At 55.7% G+C, this 18,069-nt stretch overlaps 1 protein-coding gene and 1 long non-coding RNA gene across 2 annotated transcripts in view; one reads left to right on the top strand and one right to left on the bottom strand.

Annotated features, from left to right (window-relative positions):
- Positions 1-14,898, top strand: part of FCGBP (Fc gamma binding protein) — a 40,948-nt gene extending 26,050 nt beyond the window's left edge. Inside the window, exons 11-20 of the mRNA XM_070632771.1 lie at positions 161-498; positions 2,242-2,815; positions 3,029-3,645; positions 4,071-4,614; positions 5,687-6,258; positions 6,562-7,135; positions 8,138-8,337; positions 9,771-10,154; positions 14,324-14,595; positions 14,720-14,898. Coding sequence (XP_070488872.1) covers positions 161-498; positions 2,242-2,815; positions 3,029-3,645; positions 4,071-4,614; positions 5,687-6,258; positions 6,562-7,135; positions 8,138-8,337; positions 9,771-10,154; positions 14,324-14,595; positions 14,720-14,729 — 4,085 coding nt within the window. The 3' untranslated portion in view covers positions 14,730-14,898. The remainder of the gene's footprint in view (positions 1-160; positions 499-2,241; positions 2,816-3,028; positions 3,646-4,070; positions 4,615-5,686; positions 6,259-6,561; positions 7,136-8,137; positions 8,338-9,770; positions 10,155-14,323; positions 14,596-14,719) is intronic.
- LOC139085458 (uncharacterized) lies at positions 3,906-5,236 on the bottom strand. The gene is made up of 2 exons (XR_011543763.1): positions 5,160-5,236; positions 3,906-4,751 (listed from the first exon to the last, which is right to left on the bottom strand). It is a non-coding gene; the product is annotated as an uncharacterized lncRNA (long non-coding RNA).
- Positions 14,899-18,069: the final 3,171 nt, after the last annotated feature.

Below are 18,069 nucleotides of genomic sequence, written 5' to 3'. Positions count from 1 at the left end.
CAGAAACAGCAAACTGCAGGGGGTCTGGGATTCAGAGTGAGGACCCTGGAATCTGGCAGCCCTCAGAGCCAGTATCCCTGGCACAGACTGACGCAGATGCTGGGGAGCAGCCGGCCTTCTGCTGGGCAGCCCCTCAAAGTCCTGTCTCCTCCACCCCCAGACCCATGCCAAGATGTGAACTGTCGGCCACAGGAGACATGCCAGGAGAAGGATGGCCAGGCCATTTGCGTGCCCAAATATGAGGTCACGTGCTGGCTGTGGGGTGACCCACACTACCACTCCTTCGATGGCCGGAACTTTGACTTCCAGGGCACCTGCAACTACGTACTGGTGACCACCGACTGCCCTGGGGTCAGCGCCCAGGGCCTGCCACCCTTCACCGTCACCACCAAGAATGAGAACCGGGGCAACCCCGCTGTATCCTACGTGAGGCTAGTCACTGTGGCTGCCCTCGGCACCAACATCTCCATCCACAAAGGCGAGATCGGCAAAGTCCGGGTGAGTCCCGTGGAATGGTCCCCTGAGCCCCCCTCACCCCCCACCCAGGAGGGGTTTTGCCGGCCATAGTTAGGAGCTCAATGCGCTCTGTCTTTGTCTAGGCCTGAAACAAAAGGGCAGCAAAAACAACAATAATTACAGCAAAAACATCACCCCTCTGTTGGGAATTAAGCGAACCTAGGCCTTTGCTAAGGGCTTGACCATAGCACTTCAGAATTTGCCTTTGTGGAGACCTGAGTTTGAATCCAGGCTCTCCTGAGCCGTGTGATGTTGGGCACATGACTTTACGTGGTGGGCCTCCTCATCGGTGAAAGTGGGATCCGCAGGCCCTGCCCCGCAGGGAGGCAGCGTCTGTCAAGGGCCTGGCTGACCGGGTGAGCCCCCCCCCCGCCCCCCGTGAATGTTTGTGAGGAAACAAATGAGAGGCCCAGAGGCTCCGACGTGGAGCAAAATTCCGGGAGGTGGAGAGAGAGAGAGAGAGAGAAAGAGACACGGGCCCTTCTTCCTGCCCAGGGTCATGGAGATGCAAATCAATGGCAGCTCACAGGAAGAGAGTGAGGTGTGGAACAACAAGGGGGCGCTCACTAAATGATGGTGAGGAGAGGAAGAGATGTCCAGACCCTCAGGGATACATAGGGAACGAGGAGGGAGGGAGGAAGTGAGTGAGAGAGACACAGGGAAAGAGCCAGAGAGATGGGCCGAGATCAAGAGAGACCCAGAAAGTAAGTCCACACACACAGATGCAGACAGAGGGAGAGAGTGCACGAGAGAGGGAGACCCAGAGAGAGACAGAGGGAGACAGAGATCAAGAGAGACACCCAGAGGGCCAGCCCTGTGGCCCAGTAGTTAAGTTTTGTGTTTTTTTTTTTGAGGAAGATCAGCCCTGAGCTAACATCTGCCAATCCTCCTCTTTTTGCTGAGGAAGCCTGGCCCTGAGCTAACATCCGTGCCCATCTTCCTCTACTTTATATGTGGGATGCCTACCACAGCATGGCATGCCAAGCGGTGCCGTGTCCGCACCCGGGATCCGAAGCAGCGAACCCCGGGCCGCTGAGAAGCGGAACGTGCGAACTTAACCGCTGCGCCAGCAGGCCGGCCCCACCCAGTGGTTAAGTTTCAGCGCTCCACTTTGGTGGCCCGGGGTTCACCAGTTCAGATCCCAGGCGTGGACCTGTGCACCGCCCCTCAAGCCACGCCGTGGCAGCTTCCCACATGGAGGAACTAGAATGACTTGCAACTAGAATACACAACTATGTACTGGGGCTTTGGAGAGAAGGAAAGCAAAAAAAGAGGAAGATTGGCAACAGATGTTAGCTCAGGGCCAATCTTCCTCACAAAAAAAAAGTGAGAGGCTAAGTTCATGCACTCTGCTTTGGTGGCCCAGGGTTTGCCGGTTCAGATCCCGGGTATGGACCTATGCACCACTTATCAAGCCATGCTGTGACAGGTGTCCCACATATAAAGTAGAGGAAGATGGGCACGGATGTTAGCTCAGGGCCAGTCTCCCTCAAAAAAATAAAATAACATAAAATTTAAAAAGAGAGAGAGAGAACCAGAAAAAGAAGCAGTGTGAGGTCTCAGCCCCCAAGTCCTGGACTAGAGCACATGTTTATGTTTGTCAAATGGCTATACAACCATCAGTGGTAAGGAAGGCCTTGGCAGCTCCCAGCCATGGCAGGACAAGAGCAGGGGCCTTTCCACCTTGAGTGACCTCTTTTTGCCTCCTTTCCTCCCTTCCCCCAGGTGAACGGTGTGCTAACAGCGTTGCCTGTCTCCGTGGCTGGTGGGCGCCTCTCGGTGACCCAGGGCGCATCAAAAGCGGTGCTGACAACTGACTTTGGGCTGACGGTCACCTATGACTGGGATTGGCGAGTGGAGGTGACGCTGCCCAGTAGCTATGACAGCGCAGTGTGTGGGCTCTGCGGGAACATGGACCGCAACCCCAGCAATGACCAAGCCTTCCCCAACGGCACGCTGGCTCCCTCGATACCCGTCTGGGGCGGCAGCTGGAGAGTCCCAGACTGGGACCCACTCTGCTGGCACGAATGTCAGGGGTCCTGCCCGACATGTCCCGAGGACCAGCTGGACCTATACGAGGGCCCTGGCTTCTGTGGCCCCCTGGCCCCTGGCTCAGGAGGCCCCTTCGCCGCCTGCCATGCCCACGTGACCCCGGAGACCTTCTTCAAGGGCTGCGTTCTGGATGTCTGCCTGGGCGGTGGGGTCTATGACATCCTGTGCCAGGCTCTGGCTGCCTATGCTGCCGCCTGCCAGGCCGCTGGAATTGTCATCAAGGACTGGAGGGAGCAGACTGACTGCAGTGAGTATCAGGGGAGCGGAGCAGGAGTTGGGGGCCGGGTCCTGTCCCTGTGGGGCTGCTGGGGTTTCAATCCAGTCCTTCCGGGCGCCCCCCCACCCACTCAGTCTGTCCCTCTTAGTCTCTCTCTCTGGCTCCTCCCACCCTATGGTCAGACCCCACCCCCTGACACCATTCTCTCTCTTTCTCTCCCTCCACTCCTTCATCCACCTGCAGTGATGCCCTGCCCTGAGAACAGCCACTACGAGCTCTGTGGCCCACCCTGCCCGGCCAGCTGCCCGTCCCCCACGCCCCCCACCACCACAGCCCTGTGTGAGGGCCCCTGCACCGAGGGCTGCCAGTGTGACTCGGGCTTCGTGTTCAGTGCCGACCGCTGCGTTCCCCTGGATGGCGGCTGCGGCTGCTGGGCCAACGGCGCCTACCACGAGGCAGGCAGCGAGTTCTGGGCGGATGCCACTTGCTCCCAGTGGTGCCACTGCGGGCCTGGCGGTGGCTCGCTGGTCTGCAAGCCTGCCAGCTGTGGGCTAGGTGAACAGTGTGCCCTGCTGCCCTCGGGCCAGTATGGCTGCCAGCCTGTCAGCACAGCTGAATGTCAGGCCTGGGGCGACCCCCATTACACCACCCTGGACGGGCACCGATTCGACTTCCAGGGCAGCTGCGAGTACCTGCTGAGTGCACCCTGCCACGCACCCCCCGCGGGAGCTGAGAACTTCACGGTCACTGTAACCAATGAGCACCGGGGCAGCCAGGCTGTCAGCTACACCCGAAGCGTCACCCTGCACATCTACGGCCACAGGCTGACCCTCAGCGCCCAGTGGCCCCGGAAGCTGCAGGTGAGGGGTCTGTGGGCCAGGCAGGAGCACGTGCTGGCCCTGGGGTTGCCTGGGACAGGGAGGGGTCTGCCATTGCCCTGATTACCTTTCACAGGTTAGCGCGGGCATGATGCAGGGGTTCAGAGTACAGGCCTTGGAGCTCGGTGGCTTGGAGCAGCGGCTTCCCCATCTCTGAGCTTTAGTTTATTCCTCTGTCAAATGGGTCTGAGAAAAGCGCCTGCTTCAGAGGGTACAGTGAGGAGCCAGTGACTCTGTGTCTATAGATGCTCATTATTATTATTACTGCTATTATTATTACAAGGGCGGAGGTCACGTGCTCAGGGTTCCATCTCCCCTCCGCCGCCCACCCCGGGAGGTAGTGGAGCCCGGATTCGAGCCGGTGTCCCCGCCGATCACTACCCCCAGCCCCACCCCCGCGCCCGCAGGTGGACGGCGAGTTCGTGGCGCTGCCCTTCCAGCCGGACTCGCGCCTGAGCGCGTACGTGAGCGGCGCGGACGTGGTGGTGACCGCGGCCGCCGGGCTCTCGCTGGCTTTCGACGGGGACAGCAACGTGCGCCTGCGCGTGTCTTCGGCCTACGCGGGCGCCCTCTGCGGCCTGTGCGGGAACTACAACCGGGACCCCGCCGACGACCTGACGGCGGTGGGCGGGGACCCGAGCGGCTGGCAGGTGGGCGGCGCCGCGGGCTGCGGGGAGTGCGTGCCCGGGCCGTGCCCGGAGCCCTGCACGCCCGAGGAGCAGAAGCCCTTCGGCGGTCCCGACGCCTGCGGCGTGATCTCGGCCACTGACGGCCCGCTGGCGCCCTGCCACTCCCTCGTGCCGCCCGCGGAGTACTTCCAGGCCTGCTTGCTGGACGCCTGCCAGGCTCAGGGCCATCCCGGGGCCCTCTGCCCCGCGGTGGCCGCCTACGTGGCCCTCTGCCAGGCCGCTGGGGCCCAGCTCGGCGAGTGGAGGCGGCCGGACTTCTGTCGTGAGTACCGATGCGTGCATGCACGGTCCGCACACTGGGGGGTCCCCGCCGCCCCCTTCCCGGGACTCTGAGACAAGAGCCTGCTCCCGCTCCGTGGGGCTTAGTCACCACCCTGCATCCCGTGAGCCAGACGTCTCCTGTCAAAGAAACACCTTTGCGTTCTCACACTGAAATACACCAGGTCACATAGTATGCAGTGGGACACACTGGGATACACTGGGTCAGAAACCCTGGGTCCAGTCCGCTGTTGGGGATTCATGCGGCTCAGAGATCCTGGGCTGGGGCGGCTAACCCTGTCACAGGTACACAGCGAGATGGCCCTGGTCAACTAGATTCTGTCAGGTACCCCTGTTCAGAGAGACCTGGTGAGTCACACCTAGCCCTATGCCCCTAGACTGTCACACAGTGAAATACAGAGGGTCAGATAGAATTGGTCCGATAACCTCAGACGGGGACTCCTCTGGTTAGATTTGCACTGAGACACACCTGGGCAGAGGTGCCCAGGTAGAATCATGACCCTGACTTAGCCGCAGGCCGATACATACCGGTTCATGGTCAGATGGTCCCAGCAGGTCCATTTAGGCTGATCTCCTCTGTTAGATTTATCCTGTCGGCTGCATCTATGAGATACACAGGGTCAGAGTCACACACTGACGCAGACCCTGTCAGAGGCTCCAGGTCAGACGTCCACAGCCGGGCACACTCAGACAGGTTCATACCCCAAGATATATCCAGCCTCATACCCCAGTCAGATTCGGACACAGCTGGTTTTAATCCTGCATCTCTTGGTCAGATACACATGGTCAAATTCGCCCATTCAGTCACTTGATCTTTAGAAACGCTCCATCCGATTGACACGCAGCCTGGCCAGAGAGACCTGGTACCCAGCTCCCACCCTAAACCCCCTGGCACATGTAGGGGATCAGATACCCGGCTCAGATCCCTGGGCACACTCACTCATGGAGTATTTTCAGGCAGAACATACAGATTCACTAGGCAGGTTCTCGCAGCGTGCCTCCCCCTGTCCCCCACCCTCACTCCTGCCTGGCTCATTCCCATCTTGTCCCCACAGACGTCCAGTGCCCTGCCCACAGCCACTACGAGCTCTGCGGGAACTCCTGCCCTGTGAGCTGCCCCAGCCTCTCGGTGCCTGAGGACTGTGAGCCGACCTGCCGTGAGGGCTGCGTCTGCGATGCCGGCTTCGTGCTCAGCGGTGACAGCTGCGTGCCTGTGGGCCAGTGTGGCTGCCTGTACAACGGCCGCTACTACCCGCTGGGCGAGGCCTTCTACCCAGGCCCTGAGTGCGAGCGGCGCTGTGAGTGCGGACAGGGCGGCCTCGTCAGCTGCCAGGAGGGCGCGGCCTGCAGGCCCTACGAGGAGTGCCGGATAGAGGACGGTGTCCAGGCCTGTCACCCTACAGGCTGTGGCCGCTGCCTGGCCAATGGGGGCATCCACTACGTCACCCTCGATGGACGTGTCTATGACCTGCATGGCTCCTGCTCCTACGTCTTGGCCCAAGTCTGCCACCCGCAGCCTGGAGACGAGGACTTTGCCATCATGCTTGAGAAGAATGAGGCCGGAGATCCCCAACGCCTGCTGGTTATCGTGGCTGACCAGGTTGTGGGCCTGACTCAGGGGCCGCAGGTAGGTGGACATGGCCCTGCCCTGAAGGTCTGAAGGGGTAACCCGCCACCCTGGGGATTTTGAGGGAGATGTGACCCCACCCCAAGGGGACTGAGAGGGACACAGATCTGTCCTGGGGATCTGAGGAGGACACAGCCCTGCCCTGGGGAGTCTGTGGGGACATGGCCCACCCTGGGGGTTTGAGAGGGACATGGCCCCACCCCAAGGGGACTGAGAGGGACACAGCTCCACCCTGAGAATCTGAGGGGACTACCTTACCTGTGGTCCTGTGAGTCCTGACCGCCTCCTAACCCTGTCACCCAGGTCACTGTGGACGGCGAGGCCGTGACCCTGCCTGTGGCTGTGGGCGCCGTGCGGGTGACCGCCGAGGGCCGGAACATGGTTCTGCAGACGACCAAGGGGCTGCGACTTCTCTTTGATGGCGATGCCCACATCCTCATATCCGTCCCCAGCCCCTTCCGCGGCCGGCTCTGCGGCCTCTGTGGGAACTTCAATGGCAACTGGAGCGACGACTTTGTCCTGCCCAGTGGCACCGTGGCCCCCAGCGTGGAGGCCTTCGGAGCCGCATGGCGGGCACCCAGCTCCCTCCAGGGCTGCGGCGAGGGCTGCGGGCCGCAGGGCTGCCCCGTGTGCCTGGCCCAGGAGACGGCAGCCTACGAGAGCACCGAGGCCTGCGGGCGCCTCCGGGACCCCGAGGGCCCCTTCGCGGGCTGCCATGCCGAGCTGAGCCCCTCCGAGTACTTCCGCCAGTGCGTGTACGACCTGTGCGCCCACAAGGGTGACAGGGCCTTCCTGTGCAGCAGCATGGCAGCCTACACTGCGGCCTGCCAGGCGGCCGGCGGTGCCGTGACGTCCTGGAGGACAGACAGCTTCTGCCGTGAGTGTCCCTGGGCCCTCAGGGGACTCCAGAGCAGGCTTGGGGGGGCGCCCTCTGGCCTGCTGACTGGCCCTTCTCAGACCCCTTTCAGGGGCCCGCTGTCCTGAACCCTCCAATGCAGCTCTTCCTCAGGGCTCATCCTGGACCCTTTCTGTGGGGACCCGGGAGGGCGCGTCCAGTGGGTCAGAGGCTCAACCACAGAGCCTGAGTCTGTGGCTCCCCCAGACCCCCCAGAGTGGGACCACCATCCCCTGTGATCCTCCAGGACAAGGCTGCAGCCCCTCAGACCCCCAGCCCAGGGCTGTTCCCCTCAGAGACCCCTGGTTAGGGGTATCTGTTTCCTTCAAACCCCCATGGCGGGGCCGCGTCCCCTCAGGCTCTCTAAGGCAGTGGCCCCTCATCCCCCGGGGCAGGGCTGTGTCCCTTTCTCTGTCCTCAGGGTGGGACCCACGTCCAGGGCCATCGTCCACCTCCACAGCCTTAGATTTGTCCTCAGTGCTGACAGTGGACACTGTCTGTCTCCGGCTCTGACCTCTCTCTTGACTGCCAGCCTCAGGGGTCCAGTGGCCTCCTGGACACTTTCGCTTGGTGTCCTTAGGGTCCCTCACACCTGCTGTGTCCCCATATGACACCGGCATTTCACCCAAAATCTCATCCTCTTATTCCTGGATGCTGGTCCTCATCTCTGGGCAGCCGAACCCTCCACCAATGGCTCAGCCAGAGCCCAGGGCCCGCCTCCCCCACCGCCGGTCCTCACAGCTCCCTGTTTTGCCCCACTCCGGCCCCAAACCCTCTGCTTGTGCTTCCCCCATCCTGGTCCTCACCACCCTGTCTGTAGGTCCCCAGTGCAGCCCTGATCACGCTGGGACGTCACTGTCTGTCCGCTGGTATGAGCTCCGTAGGGCAGGGCCTGCGTCTGTCTTCATGGCTTCTGTCCCCAGCACCGCCAGCCCACTCACTAGTGGGTGCCCGTGTGACGCCACCCGCCCCCTCTCCCTGCAGCGCTCGAGTGCCCCGCACACAGCCACTACTCCGTCTGCACGCGCTCCTGCCGGGGCTCCTGCGCCGCCCTCTCTGGCCTCACGGGCTGCACCAGCCGCTGCTTTGAGGGCTGTGAGTGCGACGACCGCTTCCTGCTGTCCGACGGTGTCTGCATCCCCATCCAGGACTGCGGCTGCACCCATGCTGGCCGATACCTGCCGGTGAGCCGGGGCTGGAGGTGGGCAGGGAGGGTGGAGGAGCTTAGCGGGGACTCGGAGCTGCTGTGTGACCCCCTCAAGGGGAGGACAGAGGAGCTGCCACCATTTCCTACCTGTGGCTCAACGCTGGGCATGTCCCCGTATTAGATTCCTGCGGCTGCTGTGACAGATGATCATCAACTGTGTGGCTTAAAACGAGCAATTTATTCTCCCACAGTTCTGGAGGCCAGACGTCAGAAATCAGTATCACTGGGCCAAAATCAAGGTGTCCGCAGGGCCCCACTCCTTCTAGGGGCTCTAGGGGAGAAGCCATTCCTTGCCTCTCCCAGCTTCTGGTGGCTGCCGGCATTCCTTGGCTTGTGGCCGCATCACTCTAGTTTCTGCTTCCGTGTGACATTCCCCTCCTCATCTGTGTGACGTAAAATTTCTCTCTGCCTCCCCCTTATAAAGATACATGTGGCTGCATTTAAGGCCCACCCAGATAATCCAGGATAATCTCTCCATCTCAAGATTTTTAATTTAATCACATCTATAATCACCCTTTTTCCGTATAGGGTGACATGTACTGGTTGCAGGCATTGGGACCTATATCTTGGGAGGGGGCATCATTCGGCCTATTACAGTCCCCTCCCTGAGCCGCCTTTACCTCATCTTGGGCCGTAAGTGTCTGAGGACCGGGTGTGGCTGTGCATGAAATGCACCCGCTGGGCACTGGGCCTCGCCCTCCACATTCATCACGCTCAGTAAAAAGAATAGCAAGTTACAACAGCGCAGCGTTAGCTCAGCTAACAATCGTGTAATAATGTGAATTGCAAGTTAATAGTTGACTTTTTTTGTTGTTATTTTTTGAGCTCTTCCCAGGCACCCAGTTGGTTACAGATGTTAATTCCCTTCATAATCACGACAGTCCTATGAGATGGGTACTGTTGTTATTTTCCCCGTTTTACGGATCAGGAAAGTGTGACAAAGGGAAGTCAGCCCTAGGCTCCGCATTAGCCAGGAGTGATGGGGGTTCACACCCCAGCAGCCTTGGGCACACCCTCTGAACTGCGACGCGTCCCACTTCTTCAAAAGCATATTTCTCAAATCAAGGAAAGGTAGCTAACCACACCCCATCCTCATTTGGCCCAGTTTTATTCATGGCAAAGAGGTGGGCTGGAGGGTCTGGCAGTCCAGGATTTCTCGGGAAGGAGATGCCAAACTTCTGCTCCTTCTTTCCAATCTCACCGCCTCCAGGAAGCCCTCCTTGATCCCTGAGGCTGGGTTAGGTGTCTCCTCTGGGCTCCCACAATCCCCTGGGCCTCCCCAGCACAGCCCTCACCACTCTGGCCGTGCGAGAAGGTTTCCTATCGGGAGTCGCTGCCGAGTCGCTCTGCGTGGCTCCAGAGGGTTGAAGGCCACCACGCCCCCCTCACCCGGCCCCTTTCTTTGCGCAGGTGAACTCCTCCCTGCTGAGCTCAGACTGCAGCGAGCGCTGTTCCTGTTCCGCCAGCGCCGGCCTGACGTGTCAGGCGGCCGGCTGCCTGCTAGGCCGCGTGTGTGATGTTCAGAGTGGCGTCCGAGACTGCTGGGTCCGCCAGGGTCTCTGTTCCCTCTCCGTGGGTGCCAACCTCACCACCTTCGACGGGGCCCGCAGTGCCATCGGCTCCTCCGGCGTTTATGAGGTCTCTTCCCGCTGCCCGGGACTACGGGCGACCGTCCCCTGGTACCGTGTGCTCGCTGGCGTCTGGCCCTGCCATGGCAAAGATAAAGCTGTAGGCCAGGCCCACATCTTCTTCCAGGACGGGCTGGTGACTGTGACCCCAAACAACGGCGTGTGGGTAAGCCTGGGCACAGGGGGCTGTCTCCTCTGGGCTTTGTTCTTCCCGTTGCAGTGTCCCTGCCTTCCTGGCTGCCTGTCTGGCTTGCTGTCTGTTTTTGTGATCCAGATCTCTGCAGTTTGGTCTCTGGATTTGTATTTGTCTCAATATCTCCAGCTTAGTCCCTCTGTTCTGGCTGAGTTGTTGAGGAGCAAAAACACACTCAAGTAACTTACTAGTTTTGATATTAGTATTAATCAAGACTCTATTGGTTGCAGGTGGAAGAAAACCAAATTCAGATTGCCTTAAACAAAAATGAATTTATTGGCCCACATAACTAGAAAAATCCAAGGATGGAGCCTCAGGAATGGCTGGATCCAGGTGCCCTGGCAGTATTATCTGGATTTGTACCTCTATCTTTTAGACTTGCTGTTCACCCAATCAGCTTCATTCTCAGACAGGCTTTCCCCTCACAGGGACAGAGACAACCCCCAGCTGCCCCATCCTGCCACTTAGCTACCTCAGCAGGAAGTGGTCCAACCAAAGCCCCAGGATTATTTCTGACTGGGCTAGTTTGGGTCACATACCCACCTGTGGAGCAAATCCCTGTGACCTTAGGGATGGAATGCTGACCATCCCCAAGACTGCCCCAGGGTTCAGTGACTCACTAAGAGGACTCGCAGGACTGAGCGTATCATCATGCTTTGGGTAAGATTTATTACACTGGAAGGAAACAGAGGAGAATCAGCAGCAGGAAAAAGTACAGGGAGACCAGGTAAGGCTTCCAAGCCCTCTCCCCATGGAGTCACCCAGGACGTGCTTAACGCCTCCCACAGTAAGTTGTGACAAAACGTGTGGACTCTCTGCCGGGGAAGCTCATTAGAGACTCAGCGCCCAGGGTTCTCGTGGGGGGCTGGTCCCGTGGGCACCCTCTGCCTCCGGCATACCGAAATTTCAGACTCCGGAAGGAAAGCAGGCGTTCAGCGTAAACCATACTGATCGTATGAACAATCCGGGTTCCCAGATCTCAGCCAAGGGCCGGCGTTGCCAGCAGCCTTTCTCAGGACAGCGGCCTCAGGCCTGCTGTGTGAACGCTTTTCCGCACACACACCCAGCATGTTGCTGGGCTGAGAGTGGGAGGCTGCTGGGCACCCACGGGAATGTCAGAGGGAAGTTCTCCGACCAGATGAGAGTGCTGTAGATGCTGGATGAGCAAAAGCAACAGCTGACCACTTCAACAACAATATGAGTATTAATAATAACTGATGTATTCAGTATTTATTGATGCCTAACAAATTACCCCAAAACTTAGCAGCTTAAAACTACACACATTCTCTCACACCGTTTTTGAGGGTCAGGAACACAAGGGGTTCTGACTTGGGGGCTCTCGTGAGGTTGCAACCAAGCTCTTGAGTTGGGCTGCGGGTCCGGAAGACTTGCTTGGGGCTGGGGCTGGCGGTTCCACTTCCAAACTCGCTCACATGCGTGTTGACAGGAGGCTTCAGTTGCTCGCCACGTGGGCCTCTCTACATGGGCTGCTCGCAACGTGGCTTCCCCCAAAGTGAGTGACCCAAAGAGAGAGCGCCCCCGAGACAGAAGTCTTCATATCCTGCAATCTCAGAAGTGACATCCCATCCTTTGTTCCTTATCCTGTTAGTCATGCAGACCAAACTCCACCCAGTGTGGGAGGAGAGGTGGGATCGTTGGGGGCCATTTTGGAGGCCGGCAACCACAGCCCACAACTACTGGAGTCTTAGGCTTTGCCAGGCTCTTTGCCAGTCACACTCAAGGCTGGTGACTCCCCACAATATACCCACAGGACAGGGGCTGTTATTGTCCCCATGTTACAGGGAGGGAAATCTAGGGCCCAAGACGGTGAAGCCATTTTCTCAAGTCACTCAGAGAGTGCCTAGGAGATCCAGGCTTTGAACCCACCAGCACCCACGCTCTTAACCGTTTGATGGGAACGGGGTGCTGGTGCTGACTGTGTGGACATGGAGACCAACATGGATTCCAAGTGCAGTGCTCTGTGGGAACTTCCCCTGGCCTCTGTCAATTCCAGGCCACTTGACCCTTCCCTCAACTGTCCTCCAGCTTTCTCTTAGAGACCTCCTCAGGCCTTTCATTGTTTGCCTCATGAGTCCACGCCAGCCAGTGCCCCCTCTCTTCTGCCCCTTGACTTCGTGTCACTTACAACTGCTTTGCATTTGACAATCCCCATGGTTCTCACCACCCCAGTTCCAAATTTCTGAGAGAGAGAATTGTTTGGCCTCCCTGAGGGCTGATGCCGAATCAGTGCAATGAGCCATGGCCTGTGTGGTAGAGCCCAAGACCCAAACACAGATGTCAGGCTGCACTGACGTCCCCAGATGAGCGTGTCTCTATTTTCCTGATCTATTGCTTGATTGCAGAGACATCCACGGGTGTCTTCTGGGTCCCGTGGGAAGATACAGCCAATGCTCCGCACACTCCTCCCCCAGTGGATGCTCTTCATCCTCCCACCACTGTGTGGGGATGGTCCCAGACTCAGCCCTGCTGGAAGCAGCCATCAGTAGAGTATGATCCTCAGGTGGACAGGGATCCTGTCCGTCTTGGTCATCACCTTGTCCCCAGGACCCAGATCAGGGTCTGGTGCCTAAAGGGTACCCAGGAAAAGTTCGGTTTTGTGAATGCATTTCATCCCTGTTCCCTCTGCGCCAGGCTGTGTGCTAGGTAACACAGATGACTCCGACTCAGCTCTTTCCAAGCTTGCAGCCTGGTGAAATTCTCCATCCACTTTTCCAGCTATCCTTTACTGCATCCATCCTTCCTTCTTCTCTCCATCCTTCCAGCCATCTATTCTTCCACCTCTCTTTCCTTTTTCCCCCCTCTCTCTCTCCTCCCTTCTTCCTTCCGTCCTTTATTCCACCCACCCATCCATCCATCCACCCATCCACCCACCCATCCATCCACCCACCCATCCATCCACCCATCCATCCACCCACCCACCCACCCATCCACCCACCCATCCATCCACCCATCCATCCATCCATCCACCCACCCATCCACCCATCCACCCACCCATCCATCCACCCACCCATCCATCCATCCATCCACCCACCCATCCACCCATCCACCCACCCATCCATCCACCCACCCATCCATCCACCCATCCATCCATCCACCCACCCATCCATCCACCCATCCATCCATCCATCCACCCACCCACCCACCCATCCATCCACCCACCCATCCATCCACCCATCCATCCATCCACCCACCCACCCATCCACCCACCCATCCATCCACCCATCCATCCATCCACCCATCCATCCATCCATCCACCCACCCACCCACCCATCCACCCACCCATCCATCCATCCACCCATCCATCCATCCATCCACCCACCCATCCATCCATCCATCCATCCATCCATCCATCCACCCACCTGTCCGTCTGTCCACCCACCCATCCATCCATCCATCCACCCACCCATCCATCCATGTTTTCAGATCTATCTACCTATCTATCTCCTTATCTCTCCAATCATCTGGCAGAGGAAGACTCAGATACAAAAGCATTTAGGAAAAAAGAACCCTACTTTCAAAGAAGATTAGCTAGGGAGTCTAACTTTAGAAGGATTAACGCTTCAATGAAAACAGACAAGTTATTTAAAGGAAAAAACTCACAAGGTTACCAAGGTTACTGAGTCCACAGCCTATGATAGAGAAACAAGAATTTTCTCACATGGTTATTATACTTGCTAGGCTATTACTTGTCTTCAGACATCAGCACTGAAAAAATAAGGCATCAAGTTGCCATTTTAGGCGACTAGTAACTTACAGGACATCCTTAAGCATTCTTTTAGTTTGAAAGCTAGAACCAGACGGAATTACACTGAAGTTTGATTGTTTGTCTGTCTGGTTCGAAGTGCTTCCTCTCCGCCCTGGCCGACCTTGGAATGTTGTGTGCATGCCTATTTATCCACAGATCCATCTCTCCCTCCATCCACTCTCTGTCCTTCTATCCATCCGTCCAGATCTCCAACCATCTTATATATGCTCCTCCCCAGGTCATCATTTCTCTCAGCACCTGCCTCTCTGCTTTTGCCCGTCGAACTTGTTATCTTGCTTGGGGCCTCCATCCTGGTACCAGCCCAGCTATTCTGTGGCTCTGGCCTCACCTCTGTGTCCCTGCCCCTCTCCCCCAGGTGAATGGCCTCCGAGTGGATCTCCCAGCCCAGGTGTTAACATCTGTGTCCGTGAGTCAGAATCCCGATGGCTCCGTGCTAGTCCAGCAGAAGGCAGGAGTCCGCGTGTGGCTTACCACTGACGGGCAGCTGGCTGTGATGGTCAGCGATGAGCATGCTGGGAAGCTGTGTGGCGCCTGCGGAAACTTTGATGGGGACCAGAACAATGATGGGCGTGGCTCTCAGGGGAAGACAGGAGTGGAGAGCTGGAGAGCGCCAGACTTCTACCCATGGTGAGGGGCGTAGCATGAAAGCCAGGCTCCTTGGGGCAGGGGCACCTGGGTCCTCATGGGAAGGGGACAGTTGGGATGGGTGCTCCGTCTGCAAGAGGAAATGCTAAGTGTCTGTCTCTTGCAGTCACGACTGATCAGTCATCCAGTCATCCAGGAATGAGGACTTCAGGACCTGATTCCCCTGGAGGCTGCAGTAACTGAAGGATGCACTGTGTCACTGTGCCCCTACCCTGCTCTACCCCTTTGCTCAGCCACTGAGACCAACTGTGAGACCATTGAATAAATATCTTAAGCTAAGCAACATGCCAATGTGTCTGTCTTATGCCTTCTTGTCCCTGACTTTCCTTCTTGCACAGCAGATGTCATATGCCTGGGGAATCTGGCACATGATGAGTGTTTATTAGGGGGTGAAAGGATGGATGAATGGATGGATGGGTGGATGGATGGATGGATGGTTGGATGGGTGGATGGATGGATGGATGGTTGGATGGATGGATGGTTGGATGGATGGATGGGTGGATGGATGGATGGATGGGTGGATGGATGGATGGTTGGATGGATGGATGGATGGGTGGATGGGTGGATGGATGGATGGATGGATGGATGAAGACATAGATGGGTGTATTGGGAGAGGGATGGGTGGGGAAATGGATGATTAGAAGAATGGATGGATGAGAAGATAAATGATTGGATGGAGGGAAGGAGTACAAAATGGGAAGAGAGATCAACAGATTCTAGCTTTGTCATTTATAACCCTAGCAAGTTAATTTCTCTGTCACTCAGCTTCCTCATATGTCTTAATCCATTCAGGCTGCTGTGACAAAACACCCTAGCCTGGCTGGATTATAAACAGAAATGTATTTCTCACAGTTCTGGAGACTGGGAAGTCCAAGATCAAGTCACCGGCAGATTCCATGTCTGGAGAGAGCCTGCCTCCTAGTTCACAGATGGCTGTCTTATGTGTCCTCACGGGGTGGAAGGACAAGGGAGCTCTCTGGGACCTCTGTTAAAGGCACTAATCTCATTCATGGAGACTCCACCCTCATGGCCTGATCACCTCCCAAGTACCGTAAAATACCATGCAAATACCATCACATTGGGGATTAGGTTCCAACGTGGATTTTGAGGCGACTCAAACATTCAGTCAATAGCATCATCTTTAGAGTTAATGACAGTACCTACCTAACGGAGTTGGAGTGAGGACTTAATGTGTTCATCCAATCCACAAGTCAAAAATCCACTTCCAAACCTGTCCCCATCCCTTCCCATGATGGTCTTCCCCGCCTCAGTGAACAGCACTACCAGTACTCAGTCCGGCAGCCGGAAAATGGGGAATTCTTGATTCCTCTCTCCCCTTTGTGCTTCATTCAGTTCATCAACAGATCCTGTTGGGTTGTATCGAAATACACCTGGGTTCTGCCTGGCTTCCTTATCCTGCCCAGCTGGTGCAGCCACCATCCTCACTCTTGCTGACCTCACCAGTAGCCTACTCTCTGCCCTTCTCCTTCTGTAATCCATCCTCCCTGCCACTGGACAACTCTTCTTAATGTATAAATAGGACCATTAGCTATAAACTGCTCTTATAATAAAATCAAATTCCTTCACCTTGTCCTACAAGGCCCCTGCCCACCTTTTCTGACTCATTTCCTATCGCTGTCCTCCTTGCCAATTATGATTTGGGAATCTGATCTTTCAGTTTATTGAACGTCTCAAGTTTCCCCACTTCAGTCCTTGGCAATATGCTGTTCCCTGCACTCGTCACGTGACTGGCTGCTTCTCATCCTTCAAATGTAAGCTTACGTGTTACTACCTTAGAGAGGCCTTCCGTGACCACCTCACTTAAAATAGGTTCCCTCTGTCCCAGACACTTGCTTCCCTCCTTCCTCCCTAGCATTTATTACACTTTAAAATTACTTTTGCTTGACTTTCTGCCCAGTTAGAAATAACTCAAGGGCAGAGATTGTATTTGCTTCATTCACCACTTTATTCCCAGAACCTAGCACATAGTTGGTGCCCAGTACATATTTGTTGAATGAATAAATGACCAACCAAAAACGTAGAGGAAAGATTTGTGACATACCTAAGAAAGGATTAATATCCACAATATGCAAAGAGCTCCTTCAAATCAATAAGAAAAAGACAACAGCCCAATTAGAAAAAAATGGGTTGAGGACATAAACAGACAATTGACAGAAAAAGAAATCTAAATATGTTGAAAGCAATCAGTATGTCAGGTTATTCATGAAAAGTATTTCTGAGCTTCACAACAACCCTGCAAAAGAGTATAGATATAAAGAAATGGGCTTAGTGGGGTTAAATAACTTGCCCAAGGGCAAACAGCTTGTAGTGATGGGACCTAGATTTGAGTCCAGCTATGTCTGTCACTAAAGCCAGCCCTTCCCTCTGAATCTTGCTGTTGAGTCTCACCCAGGCTCAATTTCCTTCCAAGAAAAAGAATCGACAGATCCTAAAAATAAAGAAGAAAAACGAATAATCCAATAGAAATAGGCAAGAGATCTGAATGGTTCTAGAAAAAAGAAATACAAATGGCACTTAAAGATAAGAAATTCTTAGTCTTGCCCATATTAAGAGAAATGCAAATTAGATTACCTCAAGACACCACTCCTCACTTATCAGATAGCCAAAAACACAAAAACTCGACAATCTAATTTATTAACAAGACTCTGAGGACAAGAATACATTCACGTGTTCCCAGGGGGAATGCAAAAATGTGTAAGTCCAATTCAGGGAAATTTGGCAGTATCTTGCAAAATTACAGATGCATTTTTCTCTTGACCTAGCAACTCGCTACTAGGAATCCAACCCAAAGATACAATGGCAGGATGTAAGCCCGAGGCTGTTCCTCACAGCGTGCTGCAGGATGGACAAGACCGGAATAACTCAGCTGTCGGTCAGTAGGGGACTGGTTGAGTAAACGATGGTTCATCTAGTGATGGACAACTCTGCAGGTGAATGAAAAATACTGAAGTGCTCTACTCTGTTCTGGAGTGATCTCCAGGACATGTTATGAAGCAAAGAAAGGAAGGTTAGAACCATGTACATAATAAAAGAGACCTAGCAGAAGAGGCACAAGGGGGCTTTGGTCTGTTTGTTGACCTGGGTGGTGGTTATGTGGGTTGTTCCCTTTGAGATTAACTCCTAAAGTGGCACACTTTTGTGCAATTTTTTTTTTAAGGATTGGCATCTGGGCTAACAACTGTTGCCAATCTTTTCTTTTTTTTTTTTTTCTGCTTTATCTCCCCAAACGCCCCCTGTACATAGTTGTATATCTTAGTTGCAGGTCCATCTAGTTGCGGGATGCAGGACGCCGCCTCAGCGTGGCGTGCCCAGGATCCGAACCCTGGGCCGCCACAGCAGAGCATGTGAACTTAACCACTCGGCCACGGAGCCGGCCCCTTGTGCGTTTTTTTGTAAGCAGGTTTTACTCTCAAAAAGAATTTTAAAAAAATAAAT

The sequence above is a fragment of the Equus przewalskii genome, chromosome 9, assembly GCF_037783145.1.
Source record: "Equus przewalskii isolate Varuska chromosome 9, EquPr2, whole genome shotgun sequence".
Taxonomy (NCBI): Eukaryota; Metazoa; Chordata; class Mammalia; order Perissodactyla; family Equidae; genus Equus; species Equus przewalskii.
Note: the sequence above shows the minus strand (reverse complement) of the source record. Positions and strands in the feature narration are given on the sequence as shown.